Genomic DNA, 17,515 nt, shown 5'->3' with positions numbered 1-17,515 from the left:
ATCTCCTATTCCAGACTCAAAGGATTTGCACAAAGAAAAAAGGCTTTAAAACTCTGACGAAAGGCTAAGGTAAAGCAGTCCCATTCAAAGGCTGGTTTGCGAAATATTAGACCCAAACACAGAGACTTCAGTTCAGCGTTCTTTGCACGCTTTTATTAACAAAACAAAACAAACACAACAAATAAAAAGGTTTAAACAAAACTCTTCAAAATAAACAAAACACTATAAACAAAATACAACACCCAAGCAATGGCTATCGCTGTGCTGTCTTTGTCTTTCCCTTTCCTTTTCTCTCTTTTTCTCTCCACTCTGGTACACACTCTCACAAACATACATTCCTTTGTCTCTTTTATACCATGTGGCCAGGGGTTGATTGACAACCAATCAATCAATCACCACCTGGCCACATTCCACACTTCTCCAATCACACATTTCAAACATTCCACACTTTCTACACTCTCAATCAAACAAACAATTCAACAATTAAATCCAACTTACAGTTGATGCCCGCCAGCCACCAAACACACACACACACACACATTCTGCTCTGCCACACACCCTCCCCTTTGTGTAAAACACACGCAGCCAGCCACCTCCTTCCCATGAGACAAAAATAGCACTTTTCCACAAAAATGGGCCGCAGTATGTTTGGTGAAAAAAGGGAAAGCCTTGAATGAAGAAAACCTTGTAACTACCTAGAAGATGTAACATACATAAAAGCAAAAGTGGGACACACAAAATACAAAAGCAGGGGTGCCAATACTAAGTTTATTTGACTTTTGATTAAGATTATTTGTTAAAGTATTAGAAATTGTGTATTTTGCTTTATATATATATATAATAATAATTCTGGTGTTTGGAAACCCCTTCGTTGGGCCGCCTTGTCGGATTGTTTACAAGAGCGTATGCTTTTTATGTTCAGTATTGAATAGTCAGTTGAAAGTAAGCATTATATGTACAGTCGTTACTTTATAGTAATGTGGTGTGTGTGGGAAGCTGTTTATTGCAATCTCTGTAGAGGGACTGCTCACTGTATGAACTTTATGAACGATTAAAGCATTTTTAGTATACTTGCTTTACTTCTACAAGAAAATAAGACAGGGTGTATGGTTGACCACGTGGTTTCAAAGATAGCACAGATGCCTCTGAGGGTGTAACCTATACAATCAATAGCCTGCTTAAAACTGACGTAAAAGATCATCATGACATACATCCACCGTACGTATGTACATGTAAAAATGTAAGTGTTACATACTGACAGGCGGACTAGCATCTTCTTATATCACCTCATTCTGACACCCTCAATAATGTGTGCTAAAGAATGTGCAAACCAAGTTTCATCACAACTGGGTAAGTGGTTTTCTAGATATATGTAAAACTCTGTGTGAAGTATGCATGTACACATGAACAGATGCTTTTTTGTCCCTCTCCAGGGACATGTTTCAGATTTGGTACCAAAGAGGTTCCTCCAGCTTTATATGTTCAGAGAAACATGGATTACTTGTCTTCTAAGAAACAGAACTGAATTTACGTAAAGACAGGTATAAAAATCTAGACAGAAACAAACCACTATTTCCACCTACCCTGTGAGCTTTGTTTACATATATTGACACCAAGCACACATTGATCTATACCTGTGTTTTATGTGTATACAGAATAAAGAAAACTGCATTGTATACTTCTTATATTATAAAAGATGTGGTCCCTAAGGGTTTAAAACAATTTCCCAACCCTATTTTAGCTACACTTTTTTATCATTGTGCAGCTAAACTCCCATGCTCCCATGCTTTGGTTTCCAGACAGAGCGAGTCTCTTTCTTGTTAGAACTCCGATGAGCACATGCTGTGCCATCCTGCATTACTAAAACTGAGACAGATTGGCACAGAATTCAGTATTTGATTTGAATTGAACACTGTCCAGCACAGAGAACACCAAGGGACGCAAATGCCTACCGAGAAACAAGTACTAGATGGCTTGATTTGTTTCTTCAGGAGATGTTTCAAAGTTAAAAATATATCTTCAAACCAGTCTTTAATTATCTCCTATTTTTTGAAGAGATAAAATCCCTATTAATGTTACATAACTAAGCAACAAACTACTTTATAGTACTTACGGGACATGATTATATTTACTTGGGAGTTTATTAAAGTCAAGAGTTTCACAGACTCTGATTAGCACTAATTTTGGACTATCTTACCTAAGGTAACATTATACCCCTTTTTCACTGGAACAACGAGCCCTGGGGGGCCCAAGCTCTCATAGTATGGGTGGTTTTCCACAGGCTATTTGTGAAGGCGAGCGGGAACCAAACCGTGAAACTCTAGCCTTATTAAATCATGTATGTGCACTGGCAAGAATACATTTGTTTTTTTTACAATGTGTCTTAGTTTTTGTGCCAGTGTAAAATGTGTCTTTTTTTTCTGAAATGAAGGTCAAACAAGTTCAACTCCCTTAAAGAGTATTTTAAATTATTGTGCACAGTTTTCAAAGCTTTTGTTTGAATGCTTTGTAAGCAAAAATAATAGAAAAAGACAGATCCTCCAATGCATATATTTTCACTGTTCTACTGTAATTTATATAATGTGAATAAGACATGAGTTTGTTTGGGGAGAAACTAATCTTATGCCCCTCAGTTCTGTACTGTAGATTAAATCCACCAGACAGTCAAAGGGTAACCATGGCCACAGTTTTCTTAAATAATTAAATCTCAGGAAACTATGAAAATATTTTAACAGGAATACAAAGATAGGTATTTTTATTAAATGTGTTATCTTCAATGTTACAAAGCTCTTAAAAATGATTTAGGTGTAGGTAGGATAACTTAATATGATATACTACTATATTAAAAACATAGTTTTTCTTTTTCAAATAATACACAGCGGGCGCTTAGAAAAAGGAGGTTCTTGGACTTGAGAAGAGCTGAGATCTACTAATATATGTAATATTCTGTGAAAGAAAGCAATTAACACAGCAAAATCACACATTTGGCGCCCACAGTATATTTTGAAATGGAGAAGCCATCTCACAAACAGAAGCTCTGCCACACAGAAGTGATGGTAAATCATATTAGCCACGCCAGGGAATCAAGTATTATAATATTAATGAATGATATGGAAACCCTATTTGTATTAAAAAAAGACACTAAAATAAACACCATGTAGCCATGTAGTCTACATGTGTAGATAGTCTAGTGTCCCATACAGGATAGCGATACAATGGGGGATAACTAATCAAGTCATTTGTTTAAACATACTTTCCATGTTTAAACACTACAAGGGACCATAATTAGTCTATGTAGAACAGCTTACTTACTTCTCAGGCTCCTTTTCATTTTGCGGGTTTTGCTGGGGCTGAAGAACGTTATTTACCAGCTCAGTGATCCCACTAAAGGGAAACCACCTGTTTAAATAAGCAAATAATGTAACTGAACAACCAAACAAAGTGTGTCGCTGTGGGCTCAATGTTCTGTTACCATATCCAATACTATAATAATAATCAGAATTATAATAATAATAGTCATAATCAACAGGCAGGAAAGCTACAGCCAATGGGAATGGGAACTGTGGTAAGAAGTCAGCCAATAAGGATATAAAAAAAGGGACATATACATAGAGAGAAATATATATGTAAATATATATATATATATATATATATATATATATATATATATATATATATAAATCGTTACAGTTAACTAGCCCAAAAAGCAGGTAGCATAATAGACGCATCCAGCCTATATGTGGATGAAGTAAGAAGCTGCGGGCAGCTCTCTTACAAGCCAGTCAGGAAGCAGATGACACACTAAGGTGCAGCCTAGTAAGGTATTAGAAACACACCTAATAACCAAATAAGCTACAGGAAGCACAGGGCACACAGCAAAGGTAGAGGGTTTAAAGCCTGCTGCACTTTCAGGTTACTGATTACTTACTGTGGCGGCTGAGGTTTTGTTTCTTCTTTGACCCTAAAAAGATAAGTTTGCACAGCTCAGTGCTCAGAAGTACAAAACTTAAAATACATAAATAAATAAAACAGTCTGAGCTACATTACAAAGCAAGAAAATAAATGTACCGTACACAAAAAAGAACATAAACATACAGTGGAGCATGACTTCTGTGAGCTAGAATAACAAAACCCCACTTACTCCTTTTTCTTCTCATCTGAATACTCATGTTGGTATGTTACTAAAAAGTATTGGGAATATTGACTTATATCACAAACTTAATATATTAGAAAGCATTCAAAAAATAGGTAAGGTCTCCCAATAGATTATTATTTTATTTCATGTTCAATGTTTTTTCTCAGGAAGTAGTTTAAACACCAGGAATAAAAGCAATTAAGGTGAATGTGTACTAACAAGTCCTTACTATTAAACAGTAAACATCAACACATACAGTGATACACTACATTCTTATTCACACATTAAATTCTAACATTAAAGCTTCGGCCATTAGGAATTGTGTTGTGATATGGGTTAGAGGCACGCCAGCACTCTCTAAACCCGCACCGTTGTGATATTTCATCACATCACAACACCCTGCAGTACCATTCCATTACAAAACAGCACTTATCATCGTTTCTTACTAACATACTAATTTGGCACTTACACTGTTTTTTAATGATTTTCATTTATGAGATGAAAGTAACAAAAGGTAAATAATATAATGCAAACTCATCTATTAACAAAGAATTAATCTATTAACAACAAAACAGCATACCTTAAATTGAAATTCAATTTATTCAAGGACTAAAAACAGCATACATTAAATTGAAATTCAATTTACCCTAGGTGCGGAAGTTCTTTATTTGAGCTGTGTACTTTTGCTCCAGTTTATTTAATCAATCCCCTCAGCTTCGCCTGCTTCCATCGAGGAAATTGGGCTTGCTCTTGCTGTCTGCCGACACGTTCAGCCAATCACAACTAACTTTAGATGGAAGCCAAAATTGACACTCAACAGACGGCGAGTTCTGGATGGGGGCTCCGAGCTTTACAGAAGGACCGGGCTGAAGTTAGTTACTTATTCCCGATTTGAGGGCTGAAGTTACTGTAGTTACTTATTCCCGATTCGAGGGCTGAAGTTAGTTACTTATTCGCACAGTTACGTATTGAATATTAGCTCACATTCTAAGGGGGAAATCACATAGATAGTCTGGATGTGCCATCTCAAGTAGGGTATCATTTTAAAGCTTGAGCATTTCTCTTCAACTTAAAGTAGATTGCAGAGTGGCACAAGCAGGTATTCACAGGCTATGCCGTGAAATATACACACACACCCTTCTTTTCCCGCATATTAGCGCACATTGTGAGGGCTTTGCCATCTCAAGGTGGGTGCGATGTTGAAGGTTAAACAATTGTCTTGCGAATCGAGTATGGTGCATAGTGGTATGTACAGTACTATTAAGTGCTATTTAGTATGAAAATTAGATTATTATTAATTATTTTGCTCAAATTGCAAAATGGAAAATATCAAACAAGCAAAGAACAAAACAGTAAAGAAGAGGCAGCAGAGACAGAGACAAACGTAAAATTGCAGATTGAGCAGCATCTTCAAGATCTGTTCAGGAACTGTGCATTTGCTCAAAGCACATTTCGCAATTTGATTATATCGCTTTACTCAAAGACCGAAGAAGCTGTCTCTTTTCTGTTTCGTTCTTAGCTTGTTTGATATTTTCTGTTTCACCAAAATAATTTGCTCAAAGACCGAAATAACCGTTCATTTCATTCTTTGATAATTTATAAATGCTCAAATCGCGAAATGGTTATTTTAGTCAGTGACTGACCGAATCCTGACTCTGAGTTTAACACACACACACACACACACACACACATACATTACATTAAGGTCAGTATACACAAATGTGTACTTTTCAGGCTCATATCAGAGGTTGTTTGGGCAGTAAATACGTAATAAATACAAAAATAATACAATTTTGGAATCTCACTGCATCAGACTAAACTGTTTATGTTATTTTATTTATGTATTTTTATTTCTGTGCTAGGATCAATAACAGTAATACTTTGAAACAAAATTAAATTAAAAAAAGACTGACATCTAAGATCCTTGAAACATTGATATGAATAGACTGTGCTATCTGAACTTTCATTTTTTTTTTTCACTAGTTTTCTTTTTAATCTTTGTACAACTGTTTGTTCTCCATTAATGTGGATTAAAGTCTACAACAAAATATATATTTTTTAATGTACTTCACACACACACAAACAATGTGTTTTATTTTAGGTACATAATTTTTGGAGCAACTGTCAGCAGTGGAAACCACTTTAACTCTGTGATACGAAGAAAGAGTAATTGGATTTTATATGATAGCCTAAAGGAAGACTTCCAGATAATTGAAAAAAATCACAAAATAAAAACTGCAATGTGTAATGTAATTTACATACAGGTGTGAGTACTGACGTAAACAACACACTTTATAGTAACATTAGAGAAATTGAATTTCCAGAAATGTGGTGCATTGCACGTACCAGGCTACTGCTTGATAACACATGTGTTGTTGCGTCATGTAAAATGTCATTCAAAGAACACAAGACATATTTTCATAAGTTAAATGATTTTGTACCTTTAAATGTTTATTATAAATGAGTATATTTCACATACTGTATTTGTTGCTTAGTTTAAAACAACATGTGACTTTTTAATTAAATATCTGTTATCAAACAAGGCCTTTTTTTCTTACAAGTCATAATAAATGCTCTAATTTTCATACGAAATAGCACTTAATAGTACTGTACATGCCACTATGCACCATACTCTAGTCGCAAGACAACTGCTTAACCTTCAACATCACACCCAGCTTGAGGTGGCAAAGCCCTCACAATGTGCGCTATATGCAGGAAAAGAAGGGTGTGTGTGTATATTTCACGGCATAGCCTGTGAATGCCTGCTTGTGCCACTCTGCAATCTACTTTATGTTGAAGAGAAATGCTCAAGCTTTAAAATGATACCCTAATTGAGGTGGTAAATTAAATTTAAATTTAAGATATGCTGCTTTTTGTCCTTGAGTAAATTCCTTGTTAATAGATTATTTTTTTGTTAATAGATGAGTCTGCATTATATTATTTACTTTTTGTTACTTTCACCTCTCATATTCATTGGTGTGTCATTCCGCTGTTTTAAAAAAGAATGTTCAGATGAGCATGTGGTACTTTATTTATTGTTTTACAAATACTAACAAATAGTAATGATTATTAAGAACAGTTGATAAAAATGCAGTTGCTGTAATGTTATTGAAAGAGGACGGTGCAGATGTTTGTGTAGAGGGAGGAGTTAGCCTCAGATGTTTGTGTAGAGGGAGGAGTTAGCCTCTGCTTTTTTTTTTTTTTTTTGCTCCAGGTCTTTTCCAGTGTGGACAGAGGACATTTTGAATTTGGATGGTTCGTTGCCACTGCCAGTAAGGATATGGGGCTATTTCTTTCTTTCTTCATGGCTCGCTTGCCAGTAGCTTCTGATGGATGCCTTATTTTTTATCCACCTCTTTGCTCAGCTTCGAAATCATTGAGCCAATATCATTTATACGCATTTGCTCCAGTGAGTAGGAGGTGATGTTGTGAGAGGTGCCGAGGATGTAAATAAAAAGTGGGTGGTTTTTCAGGCATTTCCAATATGTATTTTTGTAGTGAAAGTATAAAAATGATGTGTGAGCACTAGGGGCTAGTTTTCTAACACATTCAACATACAGTTTAGTTTTTTCATTGAATGCCCTTCTTGCAATGTGGGTATTCTGCCAGTTGAGGATACTAACAGCAGGAGAGTACCATAAACCAGGCACTGTGTCAGCAAGCACCATGTGAACTTCCCCTCATAGCTGTACAAGTGCAGCTTAATCCTGACCTAAACACACCCTGCTCTTCAGTACTGGGCCTCTCTTAACCAAAGATTGTGTATTCATGCAGCTGTACTAGTCTACAACAATTTCCAACCTTTGGGCACAATAAGTGCAAATTAAAGTGCCTCACTGTCTTGTTCAATTTTAAACAAAAATTCTGCCTGACCAAGATTATATGCGATTCATCTTGCATTCACCAAGCAAAGCATGAATGTTATTATCATACGCCCAAGTGTTCCCCATTAGTTCACTTTAGAATTGTTACTATATGAATAATTGAAATAAATGTTTGAGCAGCGATTTTGTGGCTTTACACAAAACAGGTGGTATAGTGGTTAAAGAAAAGGGCTTGATAGCAGGAGGTTCCTGTTTCAAATCCCGGCTCAGCCACTGACTCACTGTGTGTAACCCTGAGCAGGTCACTTAACCTCCTTGTGCTCCGTCCTTCAAAGTAAAATCAAGGTCCTATTGTACTGTAAGTGACTTTGCAGCAGCAGTTGTTGATGCATAGTTCACCCCCTAGTCTCTAAGTCGCTTTGGATAAAAGCATCTGGTAAATTACTAATTAATAATACATTAATAATAATTAATAATAAAATATACTGCAGGCACAAAAGTCATCATAAAAACTCCAACTCCAGAAATCCAACTCGTCGAGTTCTATGCCAAAAAAGTTATAAAGACATATTTAGTACACAACCTTACCTATTTAAAATTCTCTAAAAACATTGATTTTAAATGTAATGTTTAGAATTTTATTATAAAAAATATCTTTATTTTCATTTGATATTAAACATGTTTTTTTCTCAACACGTGTGAATAAATGCCAGAGTCATTATAAGTGAACACTTGTTTACTAGTCTGCAATTCAGCTTCCACTTCAGCCTTCACTTTGTTGTACATCTGTGGTATTATAACCTCTGAACTGTTTCCTGCTGGGTACTTGGTCCGTGGGTCCAGAACATCCACCAAGGCTCTGAAGCCTGCAGAATCAACCATTCCGTATGGCCTGAGTTTTAAAAAAAAAACGCACTTTTCAGTGACGTCTTTGTCTTTTCTCGGCAGTCAGTCACGCTGCTGCTTGTGTATTCGTGCAGTGACGTCTTTGTTTGTCTTTTCTTGGCAGTCAGTCACGTTGCTGTGTGTGTACTTGGGTAGTGACGTCTTTGTTTGTCTTTTCTTGGCAGTCAGTCACGTTGCTGTGTGTGTACTTGGGTAGTGACGTCTTTGTTTGTCTTTTCTTGGCAGTCAGTCACGTTGCTGTGTGTGTACTTGGGTAGTGACGTCTTTGTTTGTCTTTTCTTGGCAGTCAGTCACGTTGCTGTGTGTGTACTTGGGTAGTGACGTCTTTGTTTGTCTTCTCTTGGCAGTCAGTCACGTTGCTGCTTGTGTTTTCGGGTAGTGACGTCTTTGTTTGTCTTGGCAGTCAGTCACGCTGCTGCTTGTGTATTCGGGCAGTGACGTCTTTGTTTGTCTTCTCTTGGCAGTCAGTCACGTTGCTGTGTGTGTACTCGGGTAGTGATGTCTTTTGTTGCCGATTTTAATACACACATCACTATATTGTACTTGAATTTAAGACGCAGGCTGTTTTTGAGAGCAAAAAATGGTTCTTAAATTTTAAGGAATATGGTGTGTGTGTATATATATATATATATATATATATATATATATATATATATATATATACACAGTATATATATATATACATTCAGTCAGTGCTTGGAAATTCTGGCCTGGGATTGGTTAAAACCTCATCATAGAAGCACAAATAGATTGATCTATTGCCCTAACATCCTTACACCATCGGGCAATAGTCTCCATTTGTCATGTGATTGGTTCACATCACTGTCAGTCCTGCCCCTTTTCAAAGGAACGCCCTCCACCACCACTCCTAACAACATAAAGTGGCTGAATAAAAAAACTGCTGAACGCCAATTCTGTGACAGAAAATAACATACTACAAAAGAAAGAAAAAACTTGCGATGTGAACTTCAAAAACATTTTCTGTTATTTATTTTTGTTATTTAGTTATTTACTCATGCTGTATCAGCTATATTTAAACAAAATACTGTACAGCCACGAATATTTCCGACAAAAATATTTTATGAATCACACCCATAAAACCTATTTTGCTCCAGAAATGTTGGCGACCTGTTGCACTGGTAGTAGTATATTACTTGATTATATGTACAGCACTAAGATATTCGTGCCAGAAATGTTTATCTTTTTTTCATAAGTGAAAAACGCATAATATAAGGCTCGCAAATATTTATGGCTTTACAGTATATAAAGTTATATTTGTCCAACCTTGCCTCTCTTATTATTTTGACTGACTCATATATTAAATATGTACTGTACTATACTGTACTGCAAATATATACTATATATGCACACATATGTTTATATGTATGCAGGTGTGTGTGAGTGTATATATATATATATATATATATATATATATATATATATATATATATATATATATATATATATATATATATATATATATATATATATACACACATACACACACACACACAGAGAGGCTAACTTTACTATAACAAACCCTTCTTATAACGATCCCAACAGCAAGAACAGATTTCTTCAATGCAAATTAGCTCTATTAGAACGATCACATACAGGATAGACCTGGATACAACGATCTCAGTACTGACTGACACTGAACTTTCTCCAGTGTCAAGTGTGTTATTCTCTGAGTAAGAACATAAGAACATAAGAACATAAGAAAGTTTACAAACGAGAGGAGGCCATTCAGCCCATCTTGCTCGTTTGGTTGTTAGTAGCTTATTGATCCCAGAATCTCATCAAGCAGCTTCTTGAAGGATCCCAGGGTGTCAGCTTCAACAACATTACTGGGGAGTTGGTTCCAGACCCTCACAATTCTCTGTGTAAAAAAGTGCCTCCTATTTTCTGTTCTGAATGCCCCTTTATCTAATCTCCATTTGTGGTCCTTGTTTCTTTTTTCAGGTCAAAAAAGTCCCCTGGGTCGACATTGTCTATACCTTTTAGGATTTTGAATGTTTGAATCATCTTCTTTGTTCAAGACTGAATAGATTCAATTCTTTTAGCCTGTCTGCATATGACATGCCTTTTAAAACAAAGACCATGGTTGACTAATTCAAAGATAACACTAATTCAAAGATGACCTATCGTAGTATGAATCATGCATGACGAATGCAATCGTTGCCTGTCCGTCATCTTCACACAAACTGCAACCAGGCAACAGGCGCGAGGAGCAATCTACGCTGGATAGTTTTTTCAAGAGAAAGGACATGTAATTACTGTATCAGCATGTAAGTGTACATTCTTTCCTTTTTCATTTATTTACTGGTTTCTTTTAAACATACCTGTAGGAGGGTGATTGCCCTGCCCAGGGGAAATTAGTGTTGGTGTAATTTATATGTGGAAACTGGTTTGTTTGATCAAATGATTGTTTACAGATGGGTGCTCGATTGAGACTTGCTGCCTGCCTGTCTTCTGTATGTGTCCTCTGTGCGTTACCATCATTGTTAGCGTCACATGACCCGTTTGTTTACTTTCTGTTTTGTGTTTAATAAATCCTGCGCGCCTGTACCAGCGTTTCAACTCCAAGTCCCATGTCTCTCTGTCTTGCAATTCAGTTACCCACACATGTAACACAAGTAACTTGTCACAATACTGTTTAAATGTTGATCAATGTGAAGGAATCTTCATAAAAATACTATATACTGATGTTCAATTCAAATTTGCCATTTTGTCATTATTCTGATACAGAAAAATGCCAAACCCTATTATAGTGAACACCCTGATATAACAAACATTTCTCCAGGTCCCATGAGGGTTAATTATAGTGAAGTTAGCCTGTATATACAGTGCCTATAGAAAATCTACACCCCCTTTCAAAATGCTCACCTTTTGTTGCCTTATAGCCTGGAATTAAAATGCATTAATTTTTTTTTTTTTTTCATTTATCTACACATCCTACCCCACAACTTTCAAGTGAAAAAAATATTCTAGAAATTTGTAGAAAATTAATTAAAAATAAAAACTGAAATAGCTTGGTTGGATAAGTGTCCACTCTCCTTGTAATAGCAATCCTAAGTTAGCTCAGGTGTAACCAATCGTCTTCAAAATTACACACCAAGTGGCCTCCACCTGTGTTAAATAGTAGTGATTCACATGATTTCAGGATAAATTCAGCAGTTCCTGTAGGTTCCCTCTGCTGGGTAGTGCATTTCAAAGCAAAGACTCAACCATGAGCACCAAGGTATTTTCAAAAGAACTCCGGGACAAAGTTGTTGAAAGGCACAGATCAGGGGATACGTATAAAAAAATATCAAAGGCCTTGAATATCCCTTGGAGCACGGTCAAGACAATTATTAAGAAGCAGAAGGTGTATGGCACCACCAAGACCCTGCCTAGATCAGGCCGTCCCTCCAAACTGGAGAGGCTACCAAGAGGCCAATGGCAACTTTGCAAGAGCTACAGGCTTTTATGGCCAAGACTGGTCAAAGTGTGCATGTGACAACAATATCCCAAGCACTCCACAAATCTGGCCTGTATGGTAGGGTGGCAAGAAGGAAGCCATTACTCAAGAAAGCCCACCTTGAATCGAGTTTGAAGTATGCAAAAAAACACTCAGGAGATTCTGTAGCCATGTGGCAAAAGGTTTTGTGGTCTGACGAAACTAAAATGGAACTTTTTGGCCTAAATGCAAAGCGTTACGTTTGGCGCAAACCCAACACAGCGCGTCACCCAAAGAACACCATCCCTACTGTGAAGCATGGTGGTGGCAGCATCATGTTATGGGGATGTTTCTCATCGGCAGGGACTGGGGCACTTGTCAGGATAGAAGGGAAAATGAATGAAGCAAAGTATAGAGAAGTCCTTGAGGAAAACCTGCTGCCCTCTGCAAGAAAGCTGAAACTGGGACGGAAGTTCACCTTTCAGCATGACAACGACCCAAAGCACACAGCCAAAGCTACACTGGAGTGGCTAAGGAACAAAAAGGTAAATGTCCTTGAGTGGCCCAGTCAGAGCCCCGACCTAAATCCAATCGAAAATTTGTGGCATGACTTGAAGATTGCTGTCCATCAACGCTCCCCAAGGAACTTGACAGAGCTTGAACAGTTTTGTAAAGAAGAATGGTCAAATATTGCCAAATCTAGGTGTGCAAAGTTGGTAGAGACCTATCCCAACAGACTCACAGCTGTAATTGCTGCCAAAGGTGCTTCCACCAAGTATTAACTCAGGGGGGTGGAGACTTATCCAATTATGAGCTTTCAGTTTTGTATTTTTAATATATAATTTTTTTTCTCAATAAAAACTTTTTTCCCCTTAACAGTGTGGGTGTGTAGATAAGTGGAAAAAAAATCCTCATTTAAATGCATGAAACTCTGAAGCACTAACACAACAAAATGTGAAAAAAGTTCAAGGGGGTGCAGACTTTTATATATATATATATATATATATATATATATATATATATATATGGTTACATTGATGTGTAAGCAACTAACAAGCACTAAATAATACATTTTAGAATAATAGTGTAACTAAGTTTGGGTTTATGAATGGGCAAGAGAGGGGGTGCTAATTACACCCAGTTGTTGTATGTTGAATGTGTTTTCATAAAGTACACAATCGCAGCTGCTGTAGAATGGTCAAATCTGTTATTGGATTTGTCATATTTTAATGAAAAATGTATAAACATAGCGTATACTATTTTCTTTTAACCCAGCTCAGAATGGGAACACAACTTCAGCGTATAATCTATGGTCCACTGATTCAATTACATTAACTGCCTGGAAATTAATACATGAGTTGGCATGAAGGCTTTTGCATTCTCAGCTCCAATTTCTTGGAACCATCTTTCAGTTTCTTAAGGAAACAACCATTATTGTCATTCACATCCTTAAGGGAGGAAGTATCTAATCTTTTTAGGGCCAGAACAAGATGTATGGACTGTCTCCTCAAATTAATCAATTGGCTGCTTAACGCTGTTGTGAAGTTGATTCCTTACAAGACAATCCTAGGTTTACATTTACCTTATTTGTCTCTCTATAATACAAACACAAAAGCACTGTGTATGAGGTGTCTGTGTATGAAAAATAGTGTATTTTAAAATTGTTTTTAATATTGTAAACTGCAATGTACAACCATCTTTCATGGCTCAACCCTCGAACTAGAACACCACACACACACACACACTTTACAAGAAAAATAAACTTAATTAACACCCTTCAGAACAGTTTTAATCAGAGTTAAAATTAAATCTATTGCTTGTTGACTGATGGAAATGTAATTATTTGGTTCAGTTTTGCAAACATTAGTTAACATATTCTTAGATGGATGTTTTCAACTAGAGATACAGTAAGAGATTTGAAGACCATTTGGACAAAACCGTAATTTGTAATGACCAAAAACGTAAGTACACCCAATATTGTATTTACTAACTCACAAGGAGGAATGTTTAACAAAGTTTCAAGCTATATGCTTCCATGTTGTAACCATACATGAAGTTAAAGGGTAGCCGTTACACAACTACATGTGTAAGTACAATTTGTTTTGTCAATAGTAACTAAAATCAAATTAACACGGTATTTGACTGTCCACTTTCCCATTCATTTTTGTGAGTCAATTAATTTTTTTATTTAATTAATTATCATTTGCAGGGTCCCATTGTACAGAATATTTCTAAAATAACTAAGAATAACCCCAAGTAGTCTAACTAATTTGTTTCTTAATTAACATTAGCTTCATTGTTAACCTAGGTACCAAATTAAAACAGATTCTGATGTTTTCACAATGATACTACACTGCTTACACTCTTTAATTGATCTGCTAGCCATGGATGGCATATTGAAACTAAAAACATTCAGATTCAGTTAAAAGTGTGCATTTAGCTTTAAAATTGTGTTCAGCTTCGTATAAAACAAGCACATCCATGGAACAAGGGCAATGCATGTGAGAAAAAAATCTGAGTTGCCAGCAATTTTTTCTCTTTTTTTTTACCAAGAAATGTCATCTTTAACTATTCCATCTCAGAAAGCATTATGTAGTGCCCGCAGCGTTATAGTAGTAGTAAAATGTCTTGAAAATGTTATAAAGTTCACACAAATTTAAAGCACTGCTTTTTTTCTACAAAAAAGTCTATAAATATTGGTCTTTGAACAACATTACCATTTATAATAGGACTAAACTACTATGCTAAGTTGAATTACCCTTGAAAACAAATTTAGCAACTCTGAAACGATCATGTATTAAATATAAAAACTATCCAGGCTCAGGTGTAGTTGAGGCAATGTCAGCATGTAACGTGACACATCAGCAACAGAAACTGTTTTTACAAAATGCACAATTAAAAATACCATTTTTATAAAACCGCTGTTCCACATTTTACTGATGATGTGCTCTCTCACAGAATTCTAAGGCACGAAAAGGGAACATGATTTACATGAAGCTTGAACTCTCCATTGTCAAGATGAGGTTGAGTAAATTGCCTATTTGCTCTATAAACGTTACAAATTGCCTTCATTTTTGGATGTCAACAAGTTCAAAAGCTGTACTATATGTTCATGAGACTTCTGCACGAAATATCTTAATTACTAAACCATGCTCAACGCTCTTGTAATAAAAAGACCATACCAAACAATTCTTTCTTAACAACTGAAAACAAGTAACCCTGGAAAATTCAAAGCAATATACTCTACTTAACATTTTGACTGCGTATTTGATCATCAACCAGAATGATCTTTGTTTAGCCCTGCTGTTAGACTACCATACGTATCAGGATTTCTGATGCTACCCAATAGCAGGAGCCTTGCAAACACACATTGTTTCAGTTCCTGATATTAAAAACATGCATGCAGTCAATACGGTTTTAAACATCTCAAGGACATATGTGTCACTTTCTGGGTTTTCATTTTGCATTTACCCCATATTTGAAGAATCTTTTTTCTTCCTTTCTTTTTAGACATGCTATTTAAATCCCTGTCCTTCAACACAATCTGAAATATTTGTGTAAATCCAGTTTAAGACAGTCGTGCAAGGATAAACTGGAATTAAAAGGATAAACTGGAATGCTGACACATTTAAATATACCCTCTGATATCTTAATATTAATAGGGTGATTGGCATTTCGAAGGTAGGTTCCTCTCCCTAAAAGAAAACTACATGTAAACTAAGATTGCCAAAAATGTGCTTGCAAAATAGTCCTACTTTTATTCTTGCATGTATACCAAGCCTATTTAATACTGGAGAGTGTGCAATGTTTGAGAATATTTTATATGGACACAATCACTCCAGCTAACACAGAACAGTCATTTTAGCGTTCACAATGAATTAACATGACAGCTCTCTCGCTGTGTGGATGGCATAAGAATTACATGATGAGCTATCATTCAGAATCTAACGTTTGGATAGAGCTGATAAATTCACTTAGACTAGCCTTCAAATCTGCATACAAGGCCCTGGCATAAAGAGTTCCTTTATTTCTTCTGGTAAACTGGGAGCACACTGTGACAGTTGTACTGTACATGAACTGCACACGATGGCAACAAAAAGGAAAGATCAGCTATGCATTTGATTCTGAGGGGAAAAATGTGTAACCCTCTCAGAATCGACATACTGCTGCTATTGCGATTTAGGTCTTTCCCTCTATCGCTGAAGTAAATGAGACACTTCAAGACTGTTAAGATAACTCAGCTTCCCTTTGCTTGTCAACACTCAGTCTTGGACAATCTTAAACCACAAAACAGAAGACCAAATTCAATAAAGAAAATAGTCCATGACTGTTATCGTGACTTATTCCACTCATGTCTTGATGCACAGTCCTTAACCTTAACTTCTTTCTTCATGAATCCTGTATTCAATAGAGTAAATAAACTGAATTGGACAGCTAGCTCTTCGGCACAATTTGCTTCTTGAAACTCCTGCTCCCACAGGTTTTAAATATGCCTTGAATTAATCAAACGGACTGAATCTCCAAATTTCTTCCTTGTTTTATTTTCACACTAGACACTTTTAATAACGGGAGAAGGTTTAAATACATTTAAAATAAATTATAAATTATAGCTCTTAGGTAGTGTGATGGGGTACACCCCACCCCTGTGTTTATTTTGTATTATTATTATTATTATTATTATTATTATTATTATTATTATTATTATTATTATTATTATTATTATTATTATTATTTAAATGTATTGTTTTATGTTTGTTTTTATATTTTGTTATTGGTATTTTACAGCATGGATGGGGTTAAAATTCCCATCCAGCTAATCTTATGATAATGCGTGGCTGACAGCAAATAGTTTATTGACAAATTGGCTGTCGACCACTCATATGAGAAACCCCGTGCAGAATGTGGTAGAGGGATAAACAAGGTCATTGATAGCCAGTTAATCCCTCGACCACGATATAAACAGCAGCTTTTGCTGACTGGGGTTGGGTTGTTCAGAGGAGGAACCCAAGTGAAAGCAAGATCTAGAAAATAACAATTGCTACTCGTGCTGGCTTTAAACCAGCACGATACTTGTTTATTTGTCTGTCGCTGTTGAATATTTGTTATGGACAACGTGCCTTTTGTTTTTGTCTAATGTTTTTGTTTGTGTTTGTTTAAATATTTTATTTAATAAATATGAGCGCATTTGTGTCTCAACCCTGTAGTACTGGT

The 17,515-nt window shown here is 36.0% G+C and overlaps 1 protein-coding gene across 32 annotated transcripts in view; it reads right to left on the bottom strand.

The window, feature by feature from the left end:
• LOC117394363 (regulating synaptic membrane exocytosis protein 2-like) overlaps positions 1–17,515 on the bottom strand; it is a 265,103-nt gene that overhangs the window by 218,998 nt on the left and 28,590 nt on the right. For 22 of the 32 annotated variants that reach the window (XM_059012647.1, XM_059012665.1, XM_059012653.1 and 19 more), the window contains exons 2-3: positions 3,929–3,961; positions 3,313–3,399 (exon numbers count right to left, since the gene is read on the bottom strand). The exons of 9 other annotated variants lie outside the window; for them this stretch is intronic. In XM_059012647.1, coding sequence (XP_058868630.1) covers positions 3,313–3,399; positions 3,929–3,961 — 120 coding nt within the window. The remainder of the gene's footprint in view (positions 1–3,312; positions 3,400–3,928; positions 3,962–17,515) is intronic. One more of the 32 variants, XM_059012656.1, reaches the window with a different exon arrangement.

The sequence above is a fragment of the Acipenser ruthenus genome, chromosome 3, assembly GCF_902713425.1.
Source record: "Acipenser ruthenus chromosome 3, fAciRut3.2 maternal haplotype, whole genome shotgun sequence".
In the NCBI taxonomy this organism is placed as follows: Eukaryota; Metazoa; Chordata; class Actinopteri; order Acipenseriformes; family Acipenseridae; genus Acipenser; species Acipenser ruthenus.
Note: the sequence above shows the minus strand (reverse complement) of the source record. Positions and strands in the feature narration are given on the sequence as shown.